General features: G+C 41.0%; 1 protein-coding gene and 1 non-coding gene across 3 annotated transcripts in view; both read right to left on the reverse strand.

Moving 5' to 3' along the window:
• GLCCI1 (glucocorticoid induced 1) overlaps window positions 1-16,072 on the reverse strand; it is a 46,668-nt gene that overhangs the window by 12,870 nt on the left and 17,726 nt on the right. For both annotated transcript variants that reach the window (XM_075211752.1, XM_075211753.1), the window contains exons 2-5: window positions 13,519-13,670; window positions 9,634-9,723; window positions 8,091-8,204; window positions 3,834-3,983 (exon numbers count right to left, since the gene is read on the reverse strand). In XM_075211752.1, coding sequence (XP_075067853.1) covers window positions 3,834-3,983; window positions 8,091-8,204; window positions 9,634-9,723; window positions 13,519-13,670 — 506 coding nt within the window. The remainder of the gene's footprint in view (window positions 1-3,833; window positions 3,984-8,090; window positions 8,205-9,633; window positions 9,724-13,518; window positions 13,671-16,072) is intronic.
• LOC142159730 (small nucleolar RNA SNORA54) lies at window positions 4,777-4,908 on the reverse strand. Its single transcript, XR_012692989.1, has one exon. It is a non-coding gene; the product is annotated as a small nucleolar RNA SNORA54 (small nucleolar RNA).

Genomic DNA, 16,072 nt, shown 5'->3' on the forward strand with positions numbered 1-16,072 from the left:
CTAACCAGCCTGTCCCTCGTTTCCCACAAATGTGGAGTATAGCATGTACTTTTTATAGCCCTTGCTTTTTTGTTCCCAGCTCAACAACATACAACTGCAGTGTCTAATTACATGTGGATAAGGGGACATTGTAACTCATTGTAAATATGTATATTGTTTATTGTATCTTTTTGATATTGCATGGAGGCTGTTAGTCATTGTCCTTAAAGTGAAGTCAGGCGGGTTATGGGTAAGGATCAGATTGCAGGATATAGGTGAGTGGGAAGGCTAATTAGTATCCATTGTTCTCAACACTAGTTCAGACATTTTGTCTAGAGCCCAGCAGGTACCATCTGTGGAAGTACAGCTCATCTCCAATCCCCCTCCAATGGTTAAGAAAGATAGACACAGGGGCTTGCCCAGGGACGGGGGAAAAAAAAACCAAAACCCAAAAAACACTGGAAATTAGACCCTAGATATAAGGAGCCACTCCACGGAAAGGGGACCAGAAGCTGCAGGGTGGCTGGTTTTAGAGTTGCCGTTCTCTACCAGTGAAATACATTGGCAGATCCATGAGTCGTCAAGTTCGGACAGCCAGGTGACTAAAACTCCTTACGCTAGTGGGGTAAGGGACAGATAATGTGGTAAACCTGCCTGACATTTATTTACTGTGTGTACATAAAATTCTAGTGATTGTTTTTGCTACAATAAATGTACTGTTATAATTTTCTAACTGCATTGGCCTGAGTGACTAATAAGAACCTTAGAAGGTACTGAGTAGGCTTCCCTGGCTTAGGGAGGTACCTGTGAGTGGCCAACCAGAGTGAAGTGGGAGAATTGGGCCAGAAAACCCGGTATCTTCACACCTAAATAGATGGATAGTCCATGTGGGGAGTGAGAGGAGAGACTGTTGAGTTAAGGAACACGTGTGGGCATCTAAAAAAAAAACAACACACTGACTCTCCCTAACCAAGCTCCACTCTGAAGGCCAGTTATTATTGATACAATACATGGGGTTATAGTAACAGTATAGAAAGAAACTGGCCCCAATCTTCCCCAGAAGTGACCTTTAACCCTAAACTGCACGTAGCGGAGATTGGAAGAGGATGGCAGCCTCAGAAGGAATAAGACTGGTTCTCCCAGTAGAACAGAATCTGATGTTATAAGACTGGCACTTCTGGTATAATGAGGTGACTGTAGTTGCCAAAATTGTAATTCAATTTCTGTACACACGTTGCTACATCTAAGTACAGTACAGTATTTACCAAATGTTGTAGTGTAATTCCAGTCTCCAACACTACACACACTTGGAGACCACAAATGAATGCCGATAGTCTTACCCCACCTGCTAACTATCAAGTTTCCTTCAGATAAGAAACAGGAATTAAACAAACACAAAAAAAAAAGAAAAGAAAATTTGAGATTTAAATAAATGATCCTTTTATTAACCAATAGCAACATGACCCTGCATTACATGATGCTTATGTCTGGGAGTTCCAGGGGTAATCTAAGCAAATAGTAGCCGTTCATTGCACAGATCTTTAGGAACTTAAAATGGCTTTTCCATTACATGCAACTTTGCAGGAAATGTTTCTTTGAAGTAGGCAGCAATTACTTATTTACAGGGCGCCACAGATTCCGTAGCGCAGACGCAAATACAGATGGGACATGGGAAGATATACATTTGTTACTACATAAAGCCTTTTCAGTTTGGATCAACCTGTGATTGTTTAGTGACTGATACTTCTATCAGGTGGCCGTCGTTCATGTGCAAATTAAATACTTAATTTCTGCTTTAAGGTACAGATCTTGCAAACAATATTGTTTCATTAAATTGATTCAAAACCCAAATAAAGTGCCAAATTATCACATCTAGAGCAATAAAGAGCTTGAATAGCTGGGAGTAATCCAGTCAATGTGGAGTTTAGGGAATTATGTAACACAGAAACCTTTTTTCTCTTATTGTTCAAAAACGTGATTTATGTAACAGTTAAAAAATATTCTAGATAAAAATAACTCACAATGCACTCTAGAGAGAAAACGGAAAGTTACAATGTGGCAAATTGTAACATGAATGTTCTGTGCCAGCTCTTCCCTTCCCATAGAAGCGGGCAACCTATGGCTCTCCAGCTGTTGTGTATAATTCCCAGCATGCCCTACCAGGACACCCAGGGGCATACTAGGTTACGTTCTAGTACAGACTGAGCGGCCCAGGGGGCTTATTACTACCCTACAATAAAAACCCTTACAACGAGGGAGCATGACATGATGACTAAATCCCAGATAGTTCTATGGTAGTGCCAGAGGGATTGGCACCTCAGCCAAGTTAATTTGAACAGCAGCGTGAAGCCCTTGCAATCTTCGTACACAATTTTATCAGCCCCCTCTAGCTTATTCACGGCCCCTCAGAAAAGTTCTCTAGTCCACCCCCCCGAGTTCCCGTTATTTGCTAGGGGGGTCATGTAAAATTTCCAAAACCCAAACACTTATCGTATACATCCCTACTGAGCTTAAATCCCTCTCCTATGGTTAGGGGTTGCGAGTTGACAAAGTGGGGGCCATTGAAGATGAGTCTGGCTGGGAGGATGTTCTTGAAATCCTGTGTATTCTAATGTTTATAGGACAGGATGATGGAGGTGATAATTCAGAGCCCATAAGGTCACTGACATTCTATTGTTTGACAGGACCCTGAACCCTTAAGTCTACATTTTTAGGACCTGTATTAGTTGACTATTGGAGAGAACTCATTTACTAGGTTATAGTCTTTCCAAGCGAGTTCCTTTTGTCCCCAATGTACACCCCCTGCTCTGTCTTTCCCAGAGAGCTCCAACTTATAACAAATAACGCTGGCCTCCTGTAGAATATGGTCATCTATATCCCACAGGAGAGGACACACTGGCTTTATGTGAGATATTCTGCTCAAGAACAGTTAATGATGGTGTTATTTTTAGACTTCTACACTTAGCAGGATCTATGAAGGTTTGTCCATTGTGCTGTCAGCACAAACTCCCCCCCCCCCCCCCCCCCACCAACGGAAACGGTCAGCCATTGTTATAGAAGCAAATTGTAATACAAATATATAAATGAAGCATTGCTCCAATGCTCTGTGGCACAGTGGTTAGCACTGCCCACTGACAGTACTAGATCTCATGTTTTACTGCGGCCAGGATGGAATCTACATGAAGTTTCTTTGGTGCGAGTGGAAGGGAAGTTAGACTGTAAGTACCACTGGGATTCATTTCTGAATACACCGCTTTGATTGTACAATGCTGCAGAACAAGTTGGCTCTATATAGAAGTAATTTTTTCCTTTGTGCTCCAATGGAAGGCAATGTTACTAAGCCACCAGTAAAATACAGCAGTATAGTGATCAGTTTCTCTCTATGGCATGCAATGTGTTGTCAATATGCACTGCACCAAATGGACATGCATGCAAGAAAATAGATTCCTGTGTGCTACGCATTTCACTGCTTACACATCGTGTTACATTTAGATCGCAGTGTGAGAAACGACTCGCCTGGACAAGTTCCTCTGTGTCATGTAAGTGATAGAACTTATACAGAATCGCAGGGTACACAGAGCTGCATCAGTTGAGAGAAAGACCTGAAGAACCACCTGTAGGTTACATCTCATCTGTCGGATAAAATCATTGTCCCTGATCACTGGGGAAAGCAGCAGAACTGAACATCTGCCACGTGCACTCCCCATACAGGATTAATCTAGCACTGGAATGGAACCGCCGCCAGAGAGGAGCTGGAAGCCAGTTACGAACAGTGCACAGGTGAAGTACAGGAATAGGATAGTATAGGAATACAGATTGCACAGAAATCTTTCACTAGCTGCACAATACAATACCTTGCATCCGTCTCTATCACTGGTCTCCTTAATAAAGACTTTTTCAAGTTCAGGACTTATTCCTTCAACATTACACGGGACTCTGGAGCTTATGGATTTTGGTACCAGGATACTTGCTGTGGCCACAGGCATTGATCTGGATGTAGAAGCCTAAAACAAAGGATATAGAGGACAGTTATTTAGAATTAAAAACACAATAGTGGGAGTAGTGGAGGTGTGTAAAGAATAAAATGTGTTCATTTTATATTTTGTCATCCTTCCATCCCTCAGTGACTGCCGGAGAAACTTATTTTATTCCAACTCCTTAAATCAGACACTTCCAATCGTGGCCTACAGCTGACCACTATTGCTCGTTGGTCTTCGTAGCCTCCTGGGATCTGGCTGTAAGGTTATACTTGCAGCATTTAACAGAAAGATCCAGTTCCGATATAACTGCGCTCTCCTGACGGCTATAACCAATAAGAGTACAGTAGATGTACCAATCAGGTTGCAATAATCCCACCATCAGAATTATATATGAATGGTACTGGGGAAGGGCTAAGCTTTGAATCTACAGGACCTCGTGGCTAATTGAAATTGGCTCCGTATCCACAGTTTACAGCTTGCCCAGTAGGCAGACAAAAGTATCCAGTTGCACAAGGCTCATTCCTTGCTGTGGTCAGATTCAATACGTTTCACAATGTTCCAAATTGCTACATTCATTTAATCCAGTTGCATGCATGATCTAAGCATTTATGATTGAAAGGCTTTTATGATTGAAAGGCTTTATATCTACTTATATGTCCTTAGAAAAAAAGCTATTTGGCACTAAGGAGGCAGAGTTCTTCCTAAACAAGTGGAAGTAAGGTTGTGTGTGATGTGCAACGCATTTCATTGCTTACATGTTGTGCTACATTTAGAATACAAAAAAACACCTGTCATTATCTCAACTGTTGAATAAAACCATTGTCCCTGATCACTGGGGAAGGCAGCAGAACCAAACATCTGCCACGTGCACTCCCCAAACAGGTTTAATCTAGCACTGGAATGGAACCGCCGCCAGAGAGGAGCTGGAAGCCAGTTACGAACAGTGCGCAGGTGAACACCGATGCCAACCAAAGCTGCCTAAAGTCCAGCACATCTTTATACTCAAAGCATTTAACTTCATACATTACCAGCTACATCAGCAATGTGTTTATTAAGAATGATGTGAAATACAAACTATGACGGAAGATGACACACAAATCTCTAGCTGTACCTATATACAATAGCTTGCATCAGTCTCTCTCACTGGTATCCTCAATATAGACTTTATGAATGAAAGGCTCTATGTCTAGCCTGTTGGGTGCTCCTCAGAGAAACGCTATAGGCATTAGAAGGTAGAGTTCTTCCTAAACAAGTGGAAGATTTTTTTGTGATGTGTTTGTTCCTATTACATCGTCCTTTTGTGATGCAGAGAAATAGATATTTTAAAACTGTAGCATTTACCATGTATGCAAATAGAAATCAACAATTAAGCGTTCTATGTGCCCAACACTTAAAGGCCATGTCAGTGGTACCTCTAGTTTCCCATTTTGGTTTACTATGCATTATATATACAATGAGCTGGTCTGTACAGACATACAGGTCTGACTATGAATGAACAGTGTTCGCAAAGCAGCGAGTACACACTCATGTGAGTGGGAGCTTATTGTGTATCTGCATTTGCCATACACACTATAAATACTAATACGAGATTACCACAGCAGGGGAAGGAAGGGTGGCGGGTGGAAGTACTAAAGGCGCCATAGAAAACTTCCCAAGGAGTTTATACAATCAGTGTGTTAAATGAAATTATTATTCCTAAAATGATTCATATGTATCTAGGCGTATTCAAGTGTGGATTTAAGCAGCAGCCTCATCCATTTAAATGGGCATGGAACGCCCGAGCCTTCAAATACTCTTATGTTTAACCTAACTCTTAGAACACCATGTATGTGAATGAACCTAAATCAGAACCACTACAGTCAATGACGTCTTGTTTATCCAGATTGCAGAGTCAGTTTATATATTCTAGTCAGCACATGTGATCCAGTCTGAGACGTGATAAGTTCTGGTGGAGTGTATCAGCTACCGCCGGAACAAGTCAATGCTAAAACATGGCATAATCGCGAGCTGTAATGGACTGTAAGCTCCGCAACCCAGTGAGTATAGTAACAGTGGCTTATAGACGTTTCACCAATTGCTGCATAGCTCTAGACTGATCCTACCTGTATTCCATTACATTCTGATTATCTATATAGTTGTATTTGTGTTACCTTTACGTAAGATGTGCTCAGGTTATTTTTCTGAACTAGTTCTCGCTCTCGTTTAAAGGGGAATAATATTTCTATTTTGAACTGGTCATTTCAAGCTGTTTGAGCTGCTCAGTCAGAGAGACTTTTTGGTGTCAATCTGGTTTGCTCCTAGTCAGTTTAATTGGCTCATTTACACCATGATTTTTAAAGGTGCAAACCTGGCTGAGGAGTAATCTATTTTATTTGTTTTTAAGTGTCCCCTTCTAATGCGACCTTCAATGTCACTTCATATTTGCATGCGTAATAAAAGTTATATTTGATATTCTGTCCTAGTGAGATCATTTGTTTTTGTCATTCATGAAAGTCTGAGCGCCTATTTTAGGGATGGAATAATGTATTGCAGAAAGGATTGTAGTACTCTTAAAATGTCAGATAAAACACTTGAAGTAGCAATTATTGACCCAAGTGAATCTCCTCAGCAGCCAAAAGCAATTATATAGCCCCCCGGGAAGATGTGGTTAACTGCAGGTAGTATAAAACCACAACAGACTTGCTGGAGACGTTTGTGCTGCTCCGTTCAAACCCAATGACGTTGACCATTTCTGAAGCTTAAAAATACTTCTACTTGCAGATCACAGAAAAGGGCATTCCACTGAACTATAGCACTACGTAATTAAGATGTAATTGTAGTGTGTGGGCTTCATTTATATTTCTACTCATCAGTAAGCCTTCTATGAAGATGTGCTAAAGTTAGGGATATAAAAAAGGTGATCATTTAGCCATATGTCGCTGTAAGGGAAAAGACGCCAGATTTTGGAAACGCAGGCTATCTGCAGACCGTACATAACCTAGAAGTGAACACTTCTTGGGTGCATAAAACGTAATATTCATCTATCATCATATGCAAAACTAGTTACACCGTGCATAGGTCAAAGAGGAATCCCCAAATCTGCAACTTTCAGTTTCAATGTGGCCTGATTTATACCTCCTAACACGCAAGTCCCCGAATGTCTAACAGGGTGCGTGTCAAGACACTAGGCTGCCCATTAGATAGATCCCTTCACCCTCTACATTCCCAGCAACGGGACAAACATGTTCCCTGGGCAGGACAGCGCCCTAAATTTGGGACTGTCCTACTGAAATTGGGACAGTTGGGCTTTATTACCATTACCGTCATCAATTCCTGTATGTGGCGGATACACTCAACACATAACATGGTATATATAAACCGAAGGGAGACAAACACAACATGATCCAATATTAAACAAAAGAAAAAAAAATACCATGTTTGTAAAATGCAGACAAAAATAACTACAATGTCTGACAAGCTTTCAGTCTTGGTGTTTAGTTGACTATATCAAATCTAAAACTAGAGATAAAACTTCAAACTTGAAATTCAAAAAGGTGCTGAAAGCCGTGTTTCCCTAAGGTTACAGCACATGAAATAACCAGAGCTCTGTGGCCTTATATTTAGGGAAGATTTTAACCAGCCACAATACAATAGTTGCAACACTGCTGGAATTCCCCCAACACCATGCATGTAAGACACAGTAACAGAAACCATCTAGGTCAGGCTCTCAGTGTACTTCTACTACAAGATACAGAAGATTATACCCACAGTCTGAAAGTGTATGCCTAGTGTTATTTCTAAAATAGAAAAGTAAAAAAAAAAAAAAACACCCCTAAAAATATGTATATATTTGATAAACAAAATAATGAATTTCTTTGTCATACAGAACATCTGAATGATGTGTAAAAAAAAAAACAAAAAAAAACTCAGCATCTTGCGAAGTGGATGTGGGCGGGGCAAATGTGTCATCCTGGCCCCACCCCCAGCTGTAATAGGCCAAAGTTGGTATAGTTTAGCACAGGGGTGGGGCCTAAAGACGAAATTCGCATGACCACACCCCCAGGACGTGGCAGCAAGATTGCCCCTTCCGGTGGGGAGATCTCCAAAGTTGGCAAGTATGGGTAGCCCTTCATAGAATACGAGTGCACTCACCTGAGAATGACCGAGTGCTATATGGTTTCCTTGGAGAGACAATGGACTGTCCTTCTCCTTGATATGACGATTGCTGTTCTTTGTACGCTGGAGCTGCTGTCTTAGCTTGGCTATCTGTAAGAAACGGAAGAGCATAAAACAACTCCGCGCCAGTTTTAGAAATCCTTAAAGCACACTAAGCTGTTCTAGTTTTTCTTGTGCATTTGTCCAATGTAAAAAGTAGATGAATGTAGAATCATATTTCACTTCAACTAGTTTCTACAAAGTGCGCTCTTATCTCAATGCATACTAAAAACCAGAGCCTAACCAAAACTATGGCACAAAGCTAGCAAACCCCTTATGTCCTCCCATAACCTACTGTAAATCTTACTAATATAGAATAACCCTCTCACAACCGCTTGTGATCATACGCATCCTGCTCTACTAGACTCAAAGAATGGCCAACCTAAGACAAGGTCATTTACATAAGAAATGCGAACATTCACTGTTGTGGATATAGACGTGGTTTAACAGTTACTATGCAATACAGGATCGAAAATAACAATTACTGCCAATTTTTGCAACTTACTTGAACAATTTCTTAATACCCTTACAAAAAAAAAAAAAAAAAGGGGGGAAAAAAATAAATATGCTGTAAATTTAGTAAATCTGGTGGTACAAAATCTTTCCAGTGATGCGGATACGGCACAGGGAAGAATTGAACATGCTCTTTGTAATTAAACCAACTAGAACAATACCGATGTCTAGGTTACGGAGAGTGGGTGTAAAGCAGATAGCGAGAAGTGTAAATCTAGGGGCGTGGGCGCAGCATGCATGACACATAGTAATTTGCAGCCTGTGCTTTTATTTCAACTGCGCAGTTCTCATTGTGGATGACAGATTGGGGTATTCAGGAGCGTAATAGCTCCTGACCTGAAATAACATTCAATGCACATGGAAATTTTCCTTTCACGGCGGAAGTTTCTGAGATGTGACTTTCAACAAAGCCATAGACATAGAAACTACCTGATCAAAAGGGAAAGAAAAAAAAAAAAGGGTCCCACATTCAGAGGACTGAATTTACCGATTAGCAAGCTAGGTTGCATATCATACGTTTCATGTTCTTAAAATAGCAATGTGAAATGAGATCTGTAGCGAGTGCTAGAAAAACTACATATATTTAAAAAGTTTCCCCAAAATATTGTGTGGGTCTATTTTAAACAAATAGGAAAAAAAATCCAGAAATGTATCACGCTTTGACAGAACAGGATTGGCTAAAATAACTGGGTACCACATCAAGATCCAGCTTCCTAACCTCCAGGGTCCAGAGGAAATTCAGCAACACAGAGAAAGAGTGCAACACTGTACGGGTTGGAGGATTCTCAGGTCAGGGCTACTCTGACATTTCATTGTAGAGTTCAATCAGAAGCTCTAGATGCACCGTTCATGAGATCACTCCACCTAAACATTTACTGATGAAGGGGAATGTGAACAGTGAAATGCTAAGTCCCACTTGGGTTTTGGATATACAAGTACATACTACAATAGGGAATGAATACCGTACCTCTTTGAGTTGATCTGCACTACCCCAGGATGCGGAACGCTGATGTCCGGGTTTCTTCTCCGTGCCCTCTTCTCCCCAGCAGCTTGGCGTCTAAACAAGAGGTATAAATTTACAGCCTGACGGCAGCATCTCCCGTCTCACCAGAGATACGGGGCGTCATTTCATACATCTAGCTCAATGTACAATGTGCCACGGAATCACCAGAATTTTACAGACACAAGGAGTGGGATGACAGGATACTGAATCAGATAACGAAATAGATATTGGTGCTAAATATTGCAAAATGTTCAACAGTGTGGTTGCTTTCTGAATAAATATTTCAGGTCCCTTTTGTTGACTTTGGTTACAAAGAACCAGCAATGTCACAGAGGCAGGGATGGCTGCAACCGATGTGCTTTTACAACAGGAGCAGAGTCAAATTCTATACACATACATGGCTCAAAAAGTGGCAAAGCGGAACACTGAATTACGTAACTAGCAAATTGCCCACCCCTGCTGGGAAGTATATTAGTGCTACAGGAACACGTCATACGAGCTCCTGCAACATCACTGATCCACTGCACCCCCCTCTGCTATAGAAACCAGGAGGGTTGCAGGCTGGTAAAACCCCATGAGCTCACTTCTGGGGATAAATGTATTAAAGTGCGCCTTTAAAGTCATTGCCGTTTTAAATTTCCCCTGCAAAGTCGCCAAACTTGCAAAATCATCACTTTAATACATTTATCCCCTGGTGTCCATTTGTATTGAGGTCACTGGATGTACATCTTAACTGGTTGTTTAAATGATCCTTGTGTCTGCTAGATGTAAAAACTTGTAAAATGTACATATGTCTTTGAGAGATATGTGCACTGCGATCCACCCTGGGTCCTATCCCATGTTAACCACTTGGGAGTGAATTATAGCTACAGTATTTACATTTAATCATTTTTATATTCTATGTCTAATTGCAAAATGAGGGAGAAACTGAAAAACTAAGGCACAAGTAATTTTCCTGATCTCTTAATCTTTGCGCAAATGACAGGTTTTCATGCATTGGACTTTTTTGATTATTAAAATTGTGACATGTTAATAACTATTGGTGTGTTTGTGTTTAGTAGGCTGAGAAGCAGCCACTGCCTTATGGTTTATGAACGTTTTTTTTAGTTCTGGGAATGATGAAAGTGTTTACCTGCCTGTCCAATCAAATTGTAGCATAAAAGCAATAATCCATGGCCATTTTTTTACCCGCTTCAGGATTGGGTGCAGTTTTACATGGAAAAGTGTTTGGGTCAGACAAATCATAATGGACAGGGCTTATGTAATAGTTGGTCTGCAGTTTTATTTTCTAATAAATATACGATTATGCATTATACAGCATATTTACAGATTATTCTAGCCAACAAGAGCCATATTATCTCCCAAAATAGTGACCATTTTATACACAACCACCTGCACTTGGACACCCCACTCCGCCCAATCACAGGACATCTGCTTGACACCCCAAACCAATGCTAGTTGGTCCAAACAGATATATGGAGGCAGGGTCGTGAGGGGTACGGGTAGACTGTACACCCTGCATACTGCCCAGCTTTCAGCATGCCAAAGTCTCCCTTAGAACTCTCTAGTATCATCAAGTACCCAGCACCACAAACTGAGCTCTGACAAATGGAAGAGTCTGGTCCATTTGGCATCAGCCAGGTGAGAGTAGAATCGGTATAGCTTAGACCAGTGTTGGCTAACCTGTGAAACTCCAGGTGTTGTGAAACTACAAGTCCCAGCATGCTTTGCAAATATATAGCAGCTTATTCCCGCAAGGGTATGCTGGGACTTGTAGTTTCACAACACCTGGAGTGTCACAGGTTAGCCAACACTGGCTTAGACTGACACTAGCTTCACACACAGGCAGAGGCGCGAATTTAAGCTCAAACTCCTACCAAAATTTTACAAAAATAAAGAGGGGGGGGTCCTAGTATATATCCAGTATATAATAGAAATGAATGCAGCTGAATTGGGTAAATGGTGTGGGGCAGGTAGTTACTGCTTGCTGTCTATAAATGGAAAGCTACAGGAATTAGGAAGGGGGGTGGGACAGTTTATGAAAACCCAGACAAAAGATAAGTACTGTGTGCTTCAGGGCTCCAAGTAACCACCCTTATCCTAGGCGATGAGTCAGTTCTACCCAACGTCAGTAAAATCAGCCAGTTTAATGATCGTGCACAGACCAATATTGTGCAGAAGGAAATAATCAGCCTGAAATAACGTACATGAAACATATCAAACAGAAGATTATGCACCTTCCCAATGCACCTAGAGGTGCAGAAGAACTAACTGCTATTCTATTACTAATCCTGAGCCAGTGTGAAATATTAAAGAAGCTTCTCAAGTCACTAAACATTATCAGCCAATTTCACAAAGAGCGCGTGTGCAATGACACGGCAGGAACCCGGCATACTGACTTACTAAGACATAGGACGTAACTAGGACATCAGCTGTCTGTAATCTGATTTCTTTATGCTTGTTGCAACCCCCCTTCCCCCCACATTATACAGTCTACTACTTAATGGGTATAGAAACAATGAAATACACAAACCATCGCACACAGCACTATTGGAAGACTGACCTAAAATAGTTACAAAAAATAATCTCAATCTATTACACAGCATCGCAATAAATGCTGTGATAAGGTCCTCAATAGCATTATTCAGGCTGTCCTGTCTTCCAAAGTGATCCGATCACGCAGCCTTAGGGTAGAAAAGCTGCATTTCTACCAATTTGATCATTTCCTTTTCTTTTTGCAGTTACCCAAGTTCTTGTTATCATAAAGGCTCAAAGTATCTATACATCTGTCAGTTTTTGTTTCTCTTATTTTAAAAGTGAAGATGTATTAGCATTAACCTGACTGTTTGCTACAAGTACAATCTGTTTATTAGATTATACCTTTCACATAGCACCACTAAAAGGATGTTTATGAAACCAATAGTACGCAAGAGACGTCCCTGCGGACCCACCAGAAACAGCGAGTCTGAGCCTTCTACGGGACGCAGCCCACAAGTTATTAAACCCTGATCTGCAACATACACTAATAGGAAGAAACGTTGGAGAGAACAGAACTATGAATTGTAATCTTCAGACACACAATATCCGCAGCGTGTTCAGTTATCACTACATCAAGCAGGCTGTAGAATAGGGTCACGAGTTTCCTAATCAAAGAAACCGAGAATATATTCAGTAATAAAATTCATGAATGTTGTCTTTAATCAAGACTAGTATTTTAGCCAATACAATGTGCATATATAGTAAAGAGATTCCCTTTTAGGATTTTACCACTCAGTATCTATCATCAACCCCTAGACAGATGTCAGAAGAGGATCAGGTAAGTAACTGGTTGGTGACCAGCAGTGCGCTTAAAACTTCATGTTCAATTTCTGCATTTTTACTATAACAGATGTAATTTACATGTTTTCACCATCTCCATACTGCAAGAACATTGGGATAAAAAGTAGCGTGCGCTCTCCTTTTATATAAAAGTTGCCAATATATATTTTACACAAATAGGCTGTAGCATAGCAGTTCAGTTACTAATAACAGTTTATCCTACTTTTATAGACCCAAAATAATCCTTAGTGTCCATTGCGTACACTAAGGCCATCAACTTCCCACGTTAGCCGTTACAAAGCCACTTTGGGCAGACGAGGTGACGGAGCCAGGAGTAAACTGCCTGCATAAGATCCCGGCGCCCTGAAAAGCACAGACTTCCATGCTAGATACGCTGTGCTAGAGTGTATCTAACCAACAATCAGATGGGAGAAGACCGACGTGTGAAATAGATGCATTGGGGAACACAGCAATGTAACCTGGACTAGCAACAGACCAGACACCATATAGATAGAAGCCTGAGTACGTTACCTGGGTGGCTTTATCATTCATACACGACGGATGGTGCACATGGGGGTCCCGAGGCCAATGCCCACTCAGATATGATCCAGTTATCGTGTCCAAGGAAGAAGTCCGTCTTATGGTGTTAGATGTTCTTAAGTGATGGGAATTGGACCTATCAGCTGAGAAATGAAGGAAAGTCATTAGCTTCATACATTTATAATCTGCATATCGTGGAGAGTTTAGATAGCACTTATTTAATATAATGCACCCCTACTGTAAATTATGGACATTGGGAAGGGGGTAGATTAATTTCGTTGTTGTGTGTAATATCCACTCACTTTTACTCGCACCCCAGAGACGCGAGCAAAAATGAGCGTTACTTTATTTGCGTATGAGCGCTAATTGAATCTGCCCCTAGGAGTACCTCTGATTTATGACCTGTATACAAGCTCTGTCTTCAGCCTTGTGCTTCTATATCACAGAAGTCCATAATTTCTAACATGAGACAATACAGAATAATTTCAGCAAAGGGACACCAGCGCATTATGCAGCTAACCCACTTCCTTTTAAGATCAATATACAGCAAAATGTGCACAGACCTTAAGGATATAGGAGTATTCACAACAGGATGACCCCAAGGTGTTCACTTGCAAGTAAATAGAGCAGGTAGTGTTAGCTGCTGCCATCCCTCATGAGTGTGGGGTCACTGGAACAATGGGTTTATTCCCATACCTGTACCATGCTTCACTAGAAAGAATAAAAGCATGGATTTCTGTTGCCAGCAGGTAAGGGGCTTAAAGACAACCATTTATTGTCAACAAAATCCTTATGTCTAATAGAACTATATTTGTGAGCGACTGTTTTGACTAACACTAGTGGAAGAACATGATGTTCTACAAGCATCGGGTAGAACATCCTTACATCCTTCAACTGAAGGATTCGCCACACACCTGTCCGCTAACATCGGCTGTTTATTAAGGGCCTTTAAGACTATTGCACAATAAAACATAAAAAACACATTTATATTGGACATTTTAACTTGTGAATGTGCTGAATGTGGCATCAGATGCAGCTTAGTATGAAAGTTTGACAGAAGTCTTCTAGCACTCCTAAATGCTTCCCCTCCTCTGATATATGCTCCAACCCTTATAGCTCTTTATAATTTACTTCAGAATCCTTTATAGAGCAGGTAAGTGTGGTTTCTACTGTATCTGTCCCACAAAGATGCGGACAGTGTTCTGTAACATCGCAGCCTCTAGGGTCCCTTATCACTTACTGTCACACCATCTTCCCACATCAGGACACTGCCCCTCACATGCATCTCTGCCTTCAATAAATCCTGAGTGGACAGGTCAGCTCTTACCACAAGACCTGTGGACCAGCTCAGTCTCTTAAAATATTTTCTGCTGCTAACGTCCTAATTGCTCCACTTTAAGTTTTAATTACTGTAGATGTATACGGCGTCCCACTACTTGTCAGCACCATACAGTAGGGAAAACAGGACATAAAATAGGGACCTACAAAAAGTAGGCAAAATAAACGCAGACATGAAAACAAAGGGTATGGAGGACCCTGCTCATTAGAGAGCTTACATTCTAAGTGGAGGAGGGCACAGCTGGAACAAGAGGAGCCACGGAGGCTCAGAGTGGAGATTGGGAAAGCTGTGAGGGTGTAAGGTAAGCTCTAATAAACAGGGATCTTCAGAGAGCATCTAAAGATTTGAAGGTTGTAGGAAAGACTGATGGGGTGTGGTAGGGAACTCCATGAGTGGGGAGCAGCACGGGAGAAGTCTTATAGGCAGAAGGGTGAGGTGATTACTAGAGAGGAGACAAGGTGCAGGTCAGAAGTAAATCTAAGAGGGCGGGAGGGAGAGGATCTTGTTATGAGATTTGAGATGTATGCAGGGGTAGTGTTGAGAACTTTGCAGGTAAGAATGAGTAATTAGAATTGGATTCTGGTGGACACAGGGAGCCGATGTAAGGATTTACAAAGTGGTGCAGCAGATGTGGAGCAATGACAGAGGAATATCAGTCTTGCAGCAGCATTTAGCTTTTCTCAATTGTAAACTGACTACACAGACATACAGAAAATATACTGGGTTCAGCCCCTTGTCAAAAGCAGCTAAAACCTGTTAGCGGATTAAATAATCAAAAGTATGGCAACCACTGCGCACACTGAACAAGACAGCCGCAAGGAACCTGCAGAGCAACATCAGGGAGGGTCAAAGAAATGCCAGTCAATGCATGAAGACTATTCATAGGTACAAACATGTTATTAGTGAAATGTATTGTAACATGGAACTAAATCCACCAAAAAATGTTGTGTGATGTAAAAGAAATTTAGACTGTAAGCTCCAACAGGGCAGGAACTGATGTCAATAAATATTCTCTTAAGCACTTCGTATAGTGATGCTAGAAATAAAAAAAGACAAATTTTTTTATTCACATGCTCACTATCATATTTATCAGATTTTTTTTTTTTTAATAGTTTGTATACAAATAGTTTAAAATAACCTTTCAATTAAAATGCATAAAATCCCTGCATTACAGCACCCTTAGAGCAGTGCACACCATGTTTTGGG

This window comes from Mixophyes fleayi, chromosome 5, assembly GCF_038048845.1.
Source record: "Mixophyes fleayi isolate aMixFle1 chromosome 5, aMixFle1.hap1, whole genome shotgun sequence".
Taxonomy (NCBI): Eukaryota; Metazoa; Chordata; class Amphibia; order Anura; family Limnodynastidae; genus Mixophyes; species Mixophyes fleayi.